Source organism: Fundulus heteroclitus, chromosome 7 (genome assembly GCF_011125445.2).
Source record: "Fundulus heteroclitus isolate FHET01 chromosome 7, MU-UCD_Fhet_4.1, whole genome shotgun sequence".
NCBI classification, from domain to species: Eukaryota; Metazoa; Chordata; class Actinopteri; order Cyprinodontiformes; family Fundulidae; genus Fundulus; species Fundulus heteroclitus.
Genome location: NC_046367.1, coordinates 10,023,074 through 10,038,710, shown reverse-complemented (window position 1 = coordinate 10,038,710; position 15,637 = coordinate 10,023,074). Strand labels below are relative to the sequence as shown.

Here is a 15,637-nt window from a genome sequence, read left to right as displayed (position 1 = left end):
CAAGTTTTTCTCTAACAGCGCTTCCTAACAACGCCGGTCACTTTAGTTTATTCTTTGTCAGTTTTTAATAACATCACCCAGGTCTCTTAAGTTGAGTTATTTTTGTTTTGAAAAAATCAGTTATGGTTAAAAATGTTGGGTAAATAAGAATTTATTTGGGATTGAGTGTTTGTGTGTGATATATTAAAATTAAGTCATTTAGCAATATTATAACAGCCAGGTTTTAAATCTTTTTGATAATTATCTATCCATCAATATGCATTTTTTTATCAATATGTTTTTTTTCTATATTGTCCAGCCCTAATATAAAATCTATAAATAAATAAATTCTATAAATGTTTTTCCTAAGTGAGTTTACTCTGAGTGAGGATACAAAGAATTGAGAAGAGAAAGAGGGAAAGAAAACAATAGTAACAATATATGAAAAAAAACATATTTATTTTAGACAAATGTTTTAACTTTGGAACAGAATGAAGGTGTAACATATTTAACAAATTAACAGTTACTAACGTGGTTTAAAACAAAGAAATAACTTCTATTAACATCTTATACAAATAGAAAACACCTACAAACATACAATTAAAAAGTTGGAATAGTTGGAATGGAAATTAATTCATTAATTATTTTATGTATTTTTACAGGTGGTGAAAAAAAATGAAATGAAGCAGCATGGGGACATGACTAGAACTGATCTACATTAGGTTAGATGTATTCATGTTTACTTAAACATGCAGCCAGCTGGAGCCGCTCCCTGTCTTCAGCTGCCGGATGGTCATCCTCCTCTGGGTCAACCTCCTCATCCTCCACGTCTAGCTGGTCCCCTGCCTCTATACTAATATTGTGGATGATGCAGCAGGTAGCAATTACTTTTGGGGCAAACGTCAGGCGGACCTCCAGCACCTTTAAGAAGATGGAACGCCACCGTGTCTTCAGACCACCAAAGGCACGCTCAATGATGTTTATCAGCCTTGGCGTGGTGTCTGTTGTAGCGTGCCTCCACTAGACCTCTACCAAATATAAAATTAACTTGTAATTTAGGTAATATGCTAATATGTCTTAATCTTCTATCCAATTTATATAATCTATGTATCAATTGTGTGTCATTGCTGGCTCTATTTAAGGACAAGAAGGTAAGAGATCTTACTGGCAGGCTTTTCCCTATAGGATGCACCGCAGACCAGCCAGTAGAGGGTCACCATCACCTCTATCTCCTGTGGCCATCCATGGACCTTCTGGATGGGCAGCAGCTGAAGGAGGAGGACGATGGTGGCCCTGTTTAGCTAGAAGGCTGGTTTCAGGTCCCCTTCATTAAAACATATTTGGAGGATTGGCACAGAAGTGTTTATCCTCACATATTTTGTTTCTTTTTCTTCCTGTAAATAAAAAATGCCAAATGTTACCATAATTGTTTTTTCAATTCTCACCTTTTCACACCATAAAACTATATGTGGTTAACATGCAGATTATTATAGTTCTCAAGAAAGAAAGGGTCAAATGTAACAAATGGTTTCCCTTCTCTGGTATTTCTACCATTTCACTGAAAGAATTAACTGAACTAACTGTAATCACTGTAAAGGTGGGCAGACAGAAATAACTTTTCCTTAATGAACAATGCTGTGAAGGTTGGTAGGTGCAACAAAGTAGCTTAACTCTACTCCCTTTACTGTTACTAATATATACAAATTATGTTTTCATTTTAATTATTTACAGATAAATAGTCACAATTTCAACGTGATCGCATGTTTAATACCATCCTCAATGTTGTTTTTTTAAAGATAAAAGTAGGAAATAGGCTGTCAATCTTAAAAAACCTAGCAGTTGGCACAGACGCACAACGTTGGACTTTTTATTAATATTACTCACTAACTCTGTAAACAGGCCACATAGGGAAGCTTAAAAGTATAATGTTCTCGCCCCAGACTATCTGAAAACGTACTTTTGAAAAACAGCAGCAGAAAAGGGAGTGTTTAACTTACCACTGTGATCTCTGTTTGCGCTGTCTGGAATCAAGCTGCGGCCGCGTTGCATTCTGAGACGGTCAGTCTGAAGAACGCACGCGCGGCTCCTATCTTCGCACTCTGTGCTCCATTAAGCAGCCTTGGAAACCGTGACGTCAGACCACTGTTGTGAATTCGTATTCTCAAAGAAAAAATCTGTATTCTCAAGCAGCCGCTGCTGTTTGTGTTCATAAAGATTAAAGCACAAATTTAAACTTGAAATTTGTATTTATTAGTTATTGAAGTTGTAACTATTTAAACTGTATGTTGTATCTTTTGAATGCGATTTAAATTATTATGAGTTTACAAATGTTTGTTATGCACAACTTCTGACTGATATGGACACAACTATCCTTTTATGTACAAGTCTATTTAGGAAGCTATCTTACCCCATACTGACAGTTCAACATGTGGCTTATGACAACACTATTCTTTCAGCGTTAAGAACGCTAAAGCTTTAGGAATTACGAGCTCTGTAGCAACTGCTTACCTTTCTTTAGGAATTACTAGCGTTTGCGCTAGGCTTTACCTTTTAAGGAATTACTAGATTTTTTTGTTAGCTTATGCTTCTCACCTTTCTTTTAAGGGAATCTAGCACTTAAACTCCATTCACACAATTTAGCCAATAATTGTGAAACTAAGGGGCATTTAAAAATGTATGCAAAATGCACATGTATATTTATGCATAAAAATAGCAACAGGCTATTTACAAGCATTAAAACATTGCAAAAGTAGCAGGGATTTAAACACCTATATAGCTTTTTTAGGGGGAAATTGATAGTTATAAAGTCTACCAGTTCCTGGGAGGAAGGATCTGCGATAACACTTCTATAGCGATTTGCTTCCTTTTCTAGCCATTTGTGTCTTAGATTTATCTTATACTGCTATTTGCTCCTGGGTTTATGATCATACAACCGACTTGAGAAATGTCTGTTTTTATATGTTGATTACACTATCCAAGCCCATACGAAAAACTTTCAGTTTCAGTTGAATTACATTTGTTTATTTATATACACTTCATAGGAAGTATGCTGCATAACTCACAACATTAAGTTATATTTCAAATAAAGTCATTAGAGTTTTATTTTTATGTTGCACTACCCAAGATCATAGGAATAACACTGTGAAATCTTTTGCACCTGTGCTTTTACTTTCTTTTTTTATTTCCTAAAAACTCTTCTACATGCTGCACTACCAAACTTGCACATCACACTAAGCTTTACATTACCTTGGATAATTTTCTATTTATATATGTTGATTGCACTATCCAAGGTCATTGGAATAATAGCGGAAAATGCATTTACAAGTGTATTGTCATTGCAGTGTTTTTGTACTTTAATAGGATGTACAAGTAAGGTGTTGAGTTGCATAATGCACAGCAAAATCTGTGCAAAAAACTAAGTTTAAAATAACCGTTCACGAGAGACACTTGCAATCACTGTTTACATATTTTGATTGTGTATTAAAAGGACATGAGTACAACCTGTGACAATTCTAATATTGTTTTATCGTAGTTATTCAAACTTTTAGGTTGTCAGAAATCACAGGGTATATCACTTAAAAGCATAACCAAGTTTTTTCCCTTTCAAAAAACAGTATTTGTACAAAAACAAATAACACTTTGATTGGGAGTTCTCAGAATAAGATATCTGTGCTATTGTGTGAGTTTTATATCATGATTCTATAATATAAATACGGCTAAACTTCAATTATTTCTGAAGAGAAATAGTTTAACCCCTATCACTGAGTCTTTTATGATATTATAAACCATACATGCATTGCACATGGTGAAAAATCCATTATCTGAAATAAACATCAACCCATCCATCCATCCATCCATTTTCCGTCACGTCTATCCCTTGTGGGGTCACGAGGGGTGTTGGTGCCTATTTCAAGCATTCAATGGGCGAGAGGCGGGGTACACCCTGGACAGGTCACCAGTCTGTCACAGATAAACATCAAACCGAAACCTATATTTAAACTTTTTTCAACAAGCCTTAAACCTTGTTCAGCGAGAGCTCCATTGAATTGTCCCATTTTGATTGAAACTTGTGTGTGTGGTCCGCACCAAATTACAAAAACTTGAAGGGTGCACAATCTCGTGCAGTGACAGCACATGGGGTGGGAACAGCAGAATCGGGTCCCTTTTGGCAAGCGCTCCCTCGCGCCCTGTTCAATGTGTCGAGTATACCCTATCTTAAAGCGATGCTCTAGGTCATGTGACCCATTTAGCGATGGATCAGACCCTCTTGAGTTACATTGGCAAGTTGTTCAGGGCAGCCCGCACGGAGCATCGATGCATGCAAGCACTGTGTATAAACCAGAAAAATAATTTAATATATTTCAAATTAACCAAATACCTAGCCAAAACTTACATGGTGTTGCTTTACATTTCTTCAGCAATATAATTGCAAATCATCAGTCTACAGTTGTAATAGTGCTTTCATCACACAAACATTGGGAAACTGGATCATAATGCTGATATAAAATATAAAAGGTTACCTTTTTAAGAATGTTTTGTTTTCACCAGTATGTTTTTTTTAGATTAAGAAAATTATTCTGTGCTAAATAAGTTATCCCATATTTACAACAAGGATGTTCAAAATGTACTGACATACTAAATCAGGAGAAAAATATTTAATACAGAAACTAAAGTACATTCCTAAAATAAATCTGTATTACTTTGATGAAGCTTATCCCAAAATAAAAATCTTAAACAAATATGTATTTACTACAATAAAAAGCAAGTGTCTTTCCAATCTTTTTGGACTGAAGAAATCTCAGACTACACTACAGTGTTACCTCACAAGAGCCAGGCTGTAGTATCTGTAGAGTAACAATATGTCTGATAGCTTTACGGAACCAGGGGTAAAACAATGCATAGATTAATGGATTAAGACAAGAATTAAAATAAAACAAAAAGACAACAAAACTGCCATATGTACTGGTAAGATTAACCCCAATGAGAGAGTAGCAATAGTATGGGCAGAAACATACAAGATATACAACAACGAGAATACCAAGAGTCCTGGCTGCTTTCAAATCCGATTTTGTTATGACATTCAATGAACGTTGGAGTGTGACAGATGTAATGTGAGAGCGCATTGCACGAGCCTGAGACAGAGCCACCACAAACACTCTCATATAGAGGACTATGATAATGATAACTGGGAATATAAAGTTAAAAATTATATCAATAGTTCCAACTACATATTGAATGATAAGTGAGCATTCACCAGCACAGGAACTCACTCTTCCTGGTTGTATCAACTCATCCTTCACATAGAATATGCTATAGAAAGCGTACCACAGCCAACATAGACACACACAACATTTTGTTTTTGCTGTAGAAATTCTGGTGGGGTAATGCAGAGGGTCACAAATGGCAATATAGCGATCAACTGAAATGAGAACAATGTTCCCAATCGAAGCATATAATATGTGACCAGTCAAATAAAAATACAAAACACATATGATATCTCCAAAAAACCAACAAGCTGTCTTTCGGTAGATCTCTAAAGGCATCAGCAGGAGACCAACAAGAAAGTCTGACACAGCCAGAGAGAGGAGGAGGATGTTAGTAGGTGTGTGGAGCTGCCTGGAAGGAAACAGAGGAAACATCAGTAACAAATCAAGTACAGTATCATCACTACATACCAAAATATACAGATCACAAAAATTACACTTCACATTTCTAAAATTTAAACTTTAGGTTATGCCAGGAAGTTCATATCTGCCTGAAATGGGAGACTGAGATGATGATGAGCATATTGAGCACTGCAGTGATTAGTGAGATGAAGGACAAAATAGTGTTCAGGAGAACAGCTTCAGACCAGTGAAGTATGGGCTTTCTGCAGGAGCCATTGAGGAGATGTGGGAAACAGAGCTCAGCTCTGTATTGGTTCTCCATCCTTGGACAGCTGCAGCTCTCTGAACAGCATCTGTTTTACAACAAATATTTTTGTACCCTCCCTCATATGAGATTATTTGTTCTCTGTGAGGCATTGCTGCCACACCTCCTTTGCTCAATACAAATGACACATAGCTTTTTTTTCTCTTTTACCCCTTCTCAAAAGTACAAGTACATAATCACTGTAATGTGTATTTACTTTTTTTTTAGTACATTTAAGAAAAAAATACATTCCTAATCCCAATGGGAAATTAAATGTTGGTTTAACTCATGTTATTGGAGTTTCTTTAACGAGCTGTGCATGGCTGTATGCAGGATGCAAGAAGAATCTCCTGTAGCAACCTGTCAAGCAGTGGATCTGTATGGGGTGACATTTAGGACAGAAACATTTTTTCCTCTCACACACACCAATAAATCCATGCACACACTACAGCAGACACACACACACTGTCAACAAAACTATTTTCCTCTCAAACACACTACTAAAACATGCACACACCACAGTAGACACAGTCACGCACACTCATGAAACTAAGATGTAATATTTGTCTTATGTGTGTGTGATCTGGTACTACACTGAATGAGAGGGTATACGTGTGTGTGTGTGTGTGTGTGTGTGTGTGTGTGTGTGTGCGTGTGTGTGTGTGTGTGTGTGTGTGTGTGTGTGTGTGCAAGTAAGGAAAGAATAGGTCAAGCAGCCACAATTATAAATAGCATTTTATCATCACCGGATGCAACAAACAGTGTGGCCAGTGCCTTACATGAAAGAGCTCCTCAGGTTGCCCATACTCATTCTGTTGAGAGAGCATCTTTGTTTCGTACTGGAGCAGCTGGCTGAAGTTCAGCGGTGTCAACAGCATATCAAAGTACAGTAATAATGTACTTTTTCTTTTTCTAATATAGTAAATGTAGTAGATGTCTACTTATTCTATATGTATAATAGTACATGTAGATGGATACTAGCTTTAACCATCGGGAACTGGCTTTTATTAGCAAGTAAAATCTGAACACATTAGCTCCATCACAACGCTCCCGGGTCACATCACAACACTGTATTCCTCCACCTGCTACATCAGCACCATCTATCACAGTAAATTGTATTTTTTTCTTAAACAGAATTTTGACTTTCTATTATTCCGTCCCCATGTCCTGACCTGGTTTAACATCTGTGTAAATACAGACAGTAAAAGTTATCACTCTGATGTTCTTCATGCTGAAACTCTTGCTCTTTGACAGGACTAAGTTTGGTGGCTGCTTCAGCTCCACGTTTCCAAGCCCAGCAGAGTTTTGGACTTTGGTCAACTAAAAGGAGAAGAGGGTAATATGTTTGTTGGTCTTCATTTAAGCTACCAGCACAGATTATGCAAAATATTAGATGTTTCCAATGATAAAAGTGGCCGGTGGAGTTGGCATCATATTTATTACACATAAAGTCTATAGGTGTAATGGGGTCTTTATTACAGTGCAGGATTCATTACATTTTATGTTTTCCTCTCCTCGTTTTTCAGACCCAGATGTATCCATTACCATGAATGCTTTAAGAAAGATGTAATACTCCTTCCAAATCCCACCTGGGAAGTAATTTGCGAGCCACCTTTAAAGCAATACTTGCATGAAAATGGTCACATACTAAGTGCCTTTGAATTCCACAAGTCTTGGAACTATCATGCTGTGATCCAGCAAATTAGAGATGGCTTTGGTTCAACAATTCCTTAGACTATTAGGTAATCCTGCATTTGTAATCTTTCGTTACTAAATTCTTAGGCACTCTTTTAATAAATATTATATAATAATATAATTATATAGCCTTCAGACTCTTATTGGCTGTGGAAATAAACTGATCTCTCCTAAACTGCTAGATGGGCAACAACTGAATGGCCAGCTGATCCAGAAGGTCTTCAGATCAAAGGCTCTTTATGTCAAACCATCACAAACTCTTCTTGTAAGTTATTGAATGTGTATGATCTCATGTTACTGTTGTGCATGGACACACAGATAGGAATTACATTCTATATTAATAACATTTTATAGGTCCTTTGGATGTTATAGACATGTAGCAATATTTTTGTCTCAGAACAGCCTTTGCTCCAATCATTTGGTCATTAGAGATGGATTTTTTAAAAATTATTATTATTATTTACAATTTATATGGTTTAGAAATAAATGTTGCCATATTTATAAAGACATTTTTACAGGGTATAATTCTGTAGATTTTGAGAGTAAATGTATTATTTCAAAACTTTTAATTTAAAAAAAAACATGTTTTTTCAGGAAGATCCAGAGCTAAGGGATGTGACTTCATATAAAGTATCTCACCCAGCAACAACAGCTATGACAAGAAATAAACAACTCAACACAACAGAACATGCCCCCCCCCCCAACAACACTGACTTGGGGAATTTTGGTGAAGACTGCTACAACTGAAACTCAGTCGGCTACCACTATCAGTACCAGCTCATCTGCTACAGACTCTAATCCCTCCCTTGAAATCATCACTGACAATTTTTTGTCAGTGATGTGAAGTGTTTCTGATCTGTCCTCTGATGACGAAGAAATGATTCATGCCATTTTGGCTAGTATTGAGACTCACTTGTGAGTATCTAGAGTTGATAAAAAAATGTCATATTCATTTGTAGCAGCTTGGTTAATTTACAAGATGGAGCTTTCTAATTGTTCAATTAAGATAATTTAAACATTTTGTTTTTCATTTAGGATTAAAGTAAAATGCATTAAGTGACATTGTTATGGCTTTAAATAAGTGATCCGCCATGTTTTCTGTTTTCTCTCCACTTTCAGATCTGCAACTTCTGGGGGCGTGCTTGGTAGCGCGACCCATGTACAGAGGCCTTAGTCCTTGACGCGGTCAACTCAGGTTAGAATCCGTGGTCCTTTGCTGCATGTCTCTTCCTCTCTTCAACCCCCTTTCCTGTCAGCCTACTGTGGTAAAAGGTGAGCCACTAGAGCCATGAACCCCCCAAAAAAAGATCTGCAAATTATTCCAAAAGTTTGCCTGTGAAGGACATACTTGAGGAGTTGTCCAGAAATATCAACACAGGAATGCACTGCAAATTCAATCAGTCATTCAGCAGTTTTAGATGGAGACATACGTGGATTTAAGAGAATGTCACACAATCGACATTACTCAATCAATGTGAAGTTTTCTTATGATTTTGGAAAAATGAAGAGGCAGTTGATTTGGGAGAGAATTTTTACGTTTACTCATTGAAGCCTTGTCCATGTCTCGAATGTTTGATGGCCCTGATGAATGTAAACATTTAGCTCTGAACAGTACAGGTTTCTTTTGGATCGTCATTTTCCAGTAGTTATTGTCAAAATGTCTACTTTTTTTAATTATATTTTTACAAAAGATATTTTTGCAATACAGTACTCAGGAAAGACATGTACTTTATGGCACTTTAGGGCAATAGCTGTTAGCCTTGTGCATGGAGGTCCAGCTCCAAGGTTCCTTTCTCCAGTTCTTTTTGCTGACTTGGTTGGAGTTCCAAATGCAGTTTGCCCTACTCTAAAGGATATAACAAATGCTGACCTTCAGGAAAAATTGAAAAGGGTAGTAATCCGCTCACTAATTAATTTACTTTTAACTGTATATACTATAGATGGAAAATATTGATTGTTAATAATACTGTGTGAAATCTTTCTAATATATTTTTCAAAGTAAAATAACATTATGTAGTCCCTATTTGTTTTGTCAGTTTGCTTCTTGTGTAAAACTGTATTAGGTATCTGAAAGTTCTACCCCGGAGGAACTTCTGAGAGCCACATATTCTCTTTTAGACTGCATGACCAGTGCAGGTTGTGTCAGACCCTTAAGAGCCACAAATGATTGAGATCTTCTCCTACATAATATGCTTATGTTTCATGTGGTTCACCGGGTCCAAGGCTCCTTTGAAAAGTTTATTTTTTTCTAATATTTCTTTAAATACATGGTACACAAATATTTTGGCTCAGTTTATTAGTAAGAGACTCAGATTAAAGTCTGCTTATTTAACTTTTTGCTGGTTTGCAGAAGGTCTAAAGACACTTGGAGTTTTGGATGCTGTCAAACAACATCCAAACAGTTTTCACTCTTTGTTCTGCCATGAACCACAGCAATTAACTGCTGACATGATGGATGACCTTTTCACCCTCCGGCTTGCTTCCTTTCATAATTTTAGGTTCTGTTTTAGTTGATTTTGTTTTAGGTTATAAGTTTATCCGGCCTGCTCAGACCATTTCTGTCACCAGTCTAAGTTCAGTTCACCTGCCAACATTCTTTTGTCTTCCTGTCACCCCCCTTCACCAGTCACCATCCAATCGGCTTCAGTTTACTCCCAAGCACTTCCCTGTTCCCGATTAGCTCCACCCATGTCAGTAATTAGTTTCACTCCATTCACCTGATCACTCCTTTACTTATACCTGCCTCTGCCCCCTGCAATCTGCCACATCATTGTTTGTTTTGGGGGGAGACTGGAGACGTCTCCAGTCTCCCCCCAACACTCGACCCGTTCCAGTTTGCCTACCGACGGAACCGCTCCACTGAGGACGCCATCTCCTCAGCTCTTCACCTGAGCCTGGCACACCTGGAGGAGAAGAACACGCACGTGCGGATGCTGTTCCTGGACTTCAGTTCAGCGTTCAACACCATCATCCCACAACATCTGGTGGGAAAACTGGAGCATCTGGGCTTCAACACACCCCTACGAAACTGGCTGCTAGACTTCCTCACCAACAGACCTCAGTCAGTCCGGGTCGGACAGAACACCTCTGATGTCATCACCCTCAGCACGGGCTCCCCTCAGGGCTGCGTCCTGAGCCCCCTGCTGTTCACCCTGATGACACACGACTGTGTCCCCAGGTTCACCACCAATCACATCGTGAAGTTTGCAGACGACACAACGGTGGTGGGCCTGATCAGAGACGACAACGACCAGGACTACAGAGAGGAGGTGGAGCAGCTGGTGGGCTGGTGCAGAGACAACAGCCTGATCCTGAACGTGGAGAAGACGAAGGAGATCATCGTCGACTTCAGGAAAAACCGGCCTCACCATGCTCCACTGCTCATCAACAGCTCAGCTGTGGAGGTGGTCAGCAGCACCAAGTTCCTGGGGGTGCACATCACGGACAACCTCACCTGGACTGTGAACACCACGTCACTGGTGAAGAGGGCACAGAAGCGACTGTACTTTCTGCGGAGGATGAGGAGAGCCCGCCTGCCCCCCCCATCCTCACGACCTTCTACAGAAGCACCATAGAGAGTATTCTGACCAACTGTCTCTCTGTGTGGTGTGGAGGCTGCAGTGCCTCCGACTGGAAGAACGTGAGGAGAGTGGTGAGGACAGCAGAAGGGATCATCAGGGCTCCTCTTCCCTCCATTAAAGACATTTCATCGCAGCGTTGTGTGTCTCGAGCACGTAACATGATCAGGGACCCCTCACACACCCACCATAGACTATTCTCCCTGCTGCCCTCTGGGAAGAGGTTCCGCAGCATCCGCTGCAGGTCCACTAGGTTCTGCAAAAGCTTTTTCCCTGCTGACATCAGACTGTTGAACTGCTGAACTGCTGAAGTATAAACACGGTCTGTGTACCACACTCGACTCGCTGTTTTGCACATTTGCACATTTGTATCGTATCCTGCAAAATTGCTGCTGCACCTTACCCGGAAACGTACTGCAAAACTGTTTACAATGCAACTGTCTACTTTTAAAACACTGCTGCACCTTACTGCATATTTGTTTACATTTGTTTTACATTGTTTACATTTCAACTGCCTACTGTTCACTGCTGCACTTTATCCGGAAGTCAATTGAAACTTATCCTGTAAGTGACTGCGATTTATCACTGCACTTTATCCTGTACTGTAATTCACTGCAAGGTATCTTGTAGAGTTACTGCAATCTTTCTGAGCTGTGTGAAAACGAAATTTCGTTCTGTATGCACTCTGTGTATACAAAATGACAATAAAGAAAGTCTAAGTCTAAGTCTTTTTGCCATGCCTATGGGTGAGTTTTGCCAGCATTCCCTGTACTGTGTTTTTCCTGCCTTATCTGATTGCCTGCTTTTTTGCCTTGGACTGTTTTTTACCACAAGCTTTGTTTTTGTCCTGCCCTTCATTTTTGCCTGCCTGTCTTGGTTTCTGCTCACATCTGTTTTTGAAAAATAAACCTTCTTAAAACATACCTCTGCTTGTCTGGTTGAATACTGGGTCCATCTGTCTCTGGTTCATGACACTTCCAAAGGATGTAAATGGAGGAGAGAAGAAGAGACAGTCATTCCTTTGTGGAGAGATTGTTTGCAGGATGCAGAAGGTATTTAACACAGCTCTTCTTCATCTATATGTAATATTTTACAGCAGAGGTGTGAAACTGGTTTTGATTTTGGGCCACATCAGGATCATGTCCTCAAAGGGGCAGTTGTGCCAGAATATGTTGATAAACCCATTGAAATGTTTACAAATATTACCAAATAGCTGTTTCTACGTTTGATGAGAGCTTCTTAAAATTAAATGATTCTGAACATCTTTTCACATCAATGTAATTTGGCAGAATACAGATAAAAACGGCTTCAATTTGATTAATAAACTTTTATTTAAGCACACAACTGTTTTTGTAGCTTTTTATGTGACCCTACAGATTAAAGGACCACAGAAAAACCTGCGGTGTGTCAGATTTGGCCCCCGGGCCTTGGGTTTGACACTCGTTTTACAGTATTCTTGCACATTAAGGTATCTCTGAAAATATCCACACATCATGTGAAAGTGAAACACCGTGTTGTGAAACGATAACATTTGTTTTTAATGAAACAAGTGGTGCAGCGACTATAATAAAACAAAAATGTTAAATAACATTTCTACAAGCCAAAATTTTCCTTAATTTCTTTATTACGTTTTATATTATATAATTAGGGTCTAACATGTTGGTTATCTTTCCACAAGAGTCTCTAAATACATTGCTTAAATTTTGGCTATGTCCTTTTGACAGAAATACTTTAACTAAATCAGAAATACCACTATACTTCCCTACACACTTACAGCCCTGTGTTATGGCATTTTATGACGTGACAGACCACATTTCCCAGCATGCAATATGGTCAAAATGGCCACTGACTCCCAGCATTCATCATGGTCATCCTGACACCAGCCCTAGCAACGTTATGTCATTGCTATGAGAGGATATAAAAAGCTAACCTGACAACAGCCAGATGCATGTCTCGCTCCGCCTAGCTCCACTCACATACATCTGGGACCTCTCTCATAGAGAGTGATTTCTTCAACCAATTTTATGGTCTGGCCAATCAGGACGCAGGGCTGGCATTTCATAGATGTGACGTAGTGGAGACGCGACCATGACGTGAGACTGTTTTGATAGCAATGGCGGCTCGTCAAGGAAGCAAGCATTAACATTGATGCTGCTATTTCTTCCGTGTTGTCCAATCTACCTAATATTGTTTCATTAACAGAACATCAGAGAACGCCTCTGAAGGCTTTTGTTGGTGGAAACGATGTTTTCACCCTTCTCCCGACCGGATTTGGCAAGTTTTGTTTTCTGGGGCGCGTCCGCGTCTGCAGCGGACGCGCAGACGCGGACACACCCCGGAGCGGTTAGCGCGAACCATATTAGGAGGCCTTTAGTCCTTAACGCGGTTGGCCCGGGATCGACTCCGACCCGCGGCGCTTTGCCGCCTGTCTTTCCCCCTCTTCCTGTCAGCTCACTGTCAATAAAACGCGTGCCTCTAGAGCCGCAAACACATACAAAAAAAAGTTGTTTTTTTTTCCCTGCGTCGCTCTCATCAGCGTCACGGGTTAGCTTCGGTGTGAGTGGTTGAAATAGCACATCGATAAAGATGACAGACAAGTGGCTTATCCAATCATATGCAAGAAGTTTTGATAAGGCCCAGCCTTCAATAAAGGCAATTCCTATGGCGGTGTCCCAGATGTATGTGAGTGGAGCTAGGTGGAGCGACATGCATCTGGCTGTTGTCAGGTTAATAAAAAGCGCCCGATTCTACTTTCTTCACTGGCACTACGCCAACTGGGAAGACACGCAGCTGTTTCATTCCGTTGCCCCCCCCCCCTCCCTACCCCTCACGTGGCACGTGTTCGATTTCTCGCTGGACCGAGAACTTCCGAATCAAATTCATCCCTGCTTTTCCTATGCAGGAGGTTGACTTTAAGAAGTACTTTTAATTCACTTCGATCAGAGACTGAGAGCTGCTTAACTCCCAGTGATCGTCGAGAGCCTGCTTTTGTTTTGGCCAAACAAAGCGTCTGAAAGCCCTGAAACTGTGTGGCTTCGCCCCGCTCTTTCTGCCACTCACGGACGTGCCGACACGCAGCTGCAGGACGCTGAGAGACCCAAAGCCGGGACATTCCCACTGAAAGGGGTTGTGGCCGAGTGGTAAAAGCAGCGCACCTGCACTCAGAGAAGGATGCAAGTACCCGGTTTGATCCCCAGTGCCGGCACTCTGGGTCCCTGAGCAAGATCCTTAACCCCAGATTGCTCCCCAGGCGCAGCACATGGCAGCCCACTGCTCCCCAAGGGTGATGGGTTAAATGCAGAAAGCATATTTTCATTGTAATATACACTCACCGGCCACTTTATTAGGTACATCTGTCCAACTGCTCGTTAACACTTAATTTCTAAACAGCCAATCACATGGCGGCAACTCAGTGCATTTAGGCATGTAGACATGGTCAAGAGAATCTCCTGCAGTTCAAACCGAGCATCAGTATGGGGAAGAAAGGTGATTTGAGTGACTTTGAACGTGGCATGATTGTTGGTGCCAGAAGGGCTGGTCTGAGTATTTCAGAAACTGCTAATCTACTGGGATTTTCACGGACAACCATCTCTAGGGTTTACAGAGAATGGTCCGAAAAAGAGAAAACATCCAGTGAGCGGCAGTTCTGTGGGCGGAAATGCCTTGTTGATGCCAGAGGTCAGAGGAGAATGGCCAGACTGGTTCGAGCTGATAGAAGGGCAACAGTGACTCAAATAACCACCCCTTACAACCAAAGTGGGCAGAAGAGCATCTCTGAACGCACAGTACGTCGAACTTTGAGGCAGATGGGCTACAGCAGCAGAAGACCACATCGGGTGCCACTCCTTTCAGCTAAGAACAGGAAACTGAGGCTACAATTTGCACAAGCTCATCGAAATTGGACAATAGAAGATTGGAAAAACGTTGCCTGGTCTGATGAGTCTCGATTTCTGCTGCGACAGTCGGATGGTAGGGTCAGAATTTGGTGTCTACAACATGAAAGCATGGATCCATCCTGCCTTGTATCAACGGTTCAGGCTTGTGGTGGTGGTGTCATGGTGTGGGGAATATTTTCTTGGCACTCTTTGGGCCCCTTGGTACCAATTGAGCATCGTTGCAACGCCACAGCCTACCTGAGTATTGTTGCTGACCATGTCCATCCCTTTATGACCACAATGTACCCAACCCATGATGGCTACTTTCAGCAGGATAATGCGCCATGTCATAAAGCTGGAATCATCTCAGACTGGTTTCTTGAACATGACAATGAGTTCACTGTACTCAAATGGCCTCCACAGTCACCAGATCTCAATCCAATAGAGCATCTTTGGGATGTGGTGGAACGGGAGATTCGCATCATGGATGTGCAGCCGACAAATCTGCGGCAACTGTGTGATGCCATCATGTCAATATGGACCAAACTCCCTGAGGAATGCTTCCAGCACCTTGCTGAATCTATGCCACGAAGAATTGAG

At 40.4% G+C, this 15,637-nt stretch overlaps 1 protein-coding gene and 1 long non-coding RNA gene across 2 annotated transcripts; one reads left to right on the top strand and one right to left on the bottom strand.

Annotated features, from left to right (window-relative positions):
* Positions 1-3,918: 3,918 nt before the first annotated feature.
* Positions 3,919-5,990, bottom strand: LOC105924556 (trace amine-associated receptor 13c-like). Its single transcript, XM_036138906.1, has 2 exons — positions 5,831-5,990; positions 3,919-5,595 (listed from the first exon to the last, which is right to left on the bottom strand). The coding sequence occupies exons 1-2, from the start codon at positions 5,905-5,907 to the stop codon at positions 4,788-4,790; spliced, it is 885 nt and encodes a 294-aa protein (XP_035994799.1). The 5' UTR covers positions 5,908-5,990; the 3' UTR covers positions 3,919-4,787.
* Positions 5,991-7,722: 1,732 nt separating this feature from the next.
* Positions 7,723-10,116, top strand: LOC105924139. Its single transcript, XR_004931351.1, has 3 exons — positions 7,723-7,849; positions 8,179-8,499; positions 8,704-10,116. It is a non-coding gene; the product is annotated as an uncharacterized LOC105924139 (long non-coding RNA).
* Positions 10,117-15,637: the final 5,521 nt, after the last annotated feature.

Bases quoted from the DNA above. Each gene is read 5' to 3' on its own strand.
- LOC105924556 (XM_036138906.1), bottom strand. From the start codon at position 5,907: ATGGAGAACCAATACAGAGCTGAGCTCTGTTTCCCACATCTCCTCAAT. The intron at 5,596-5,830 runs GTCTGAAGCTGT...GTTTCCTTCCAG, and splicing joins AGAAAGCCCATACTTCACTG to GCAGCTCCACACACCTACTA.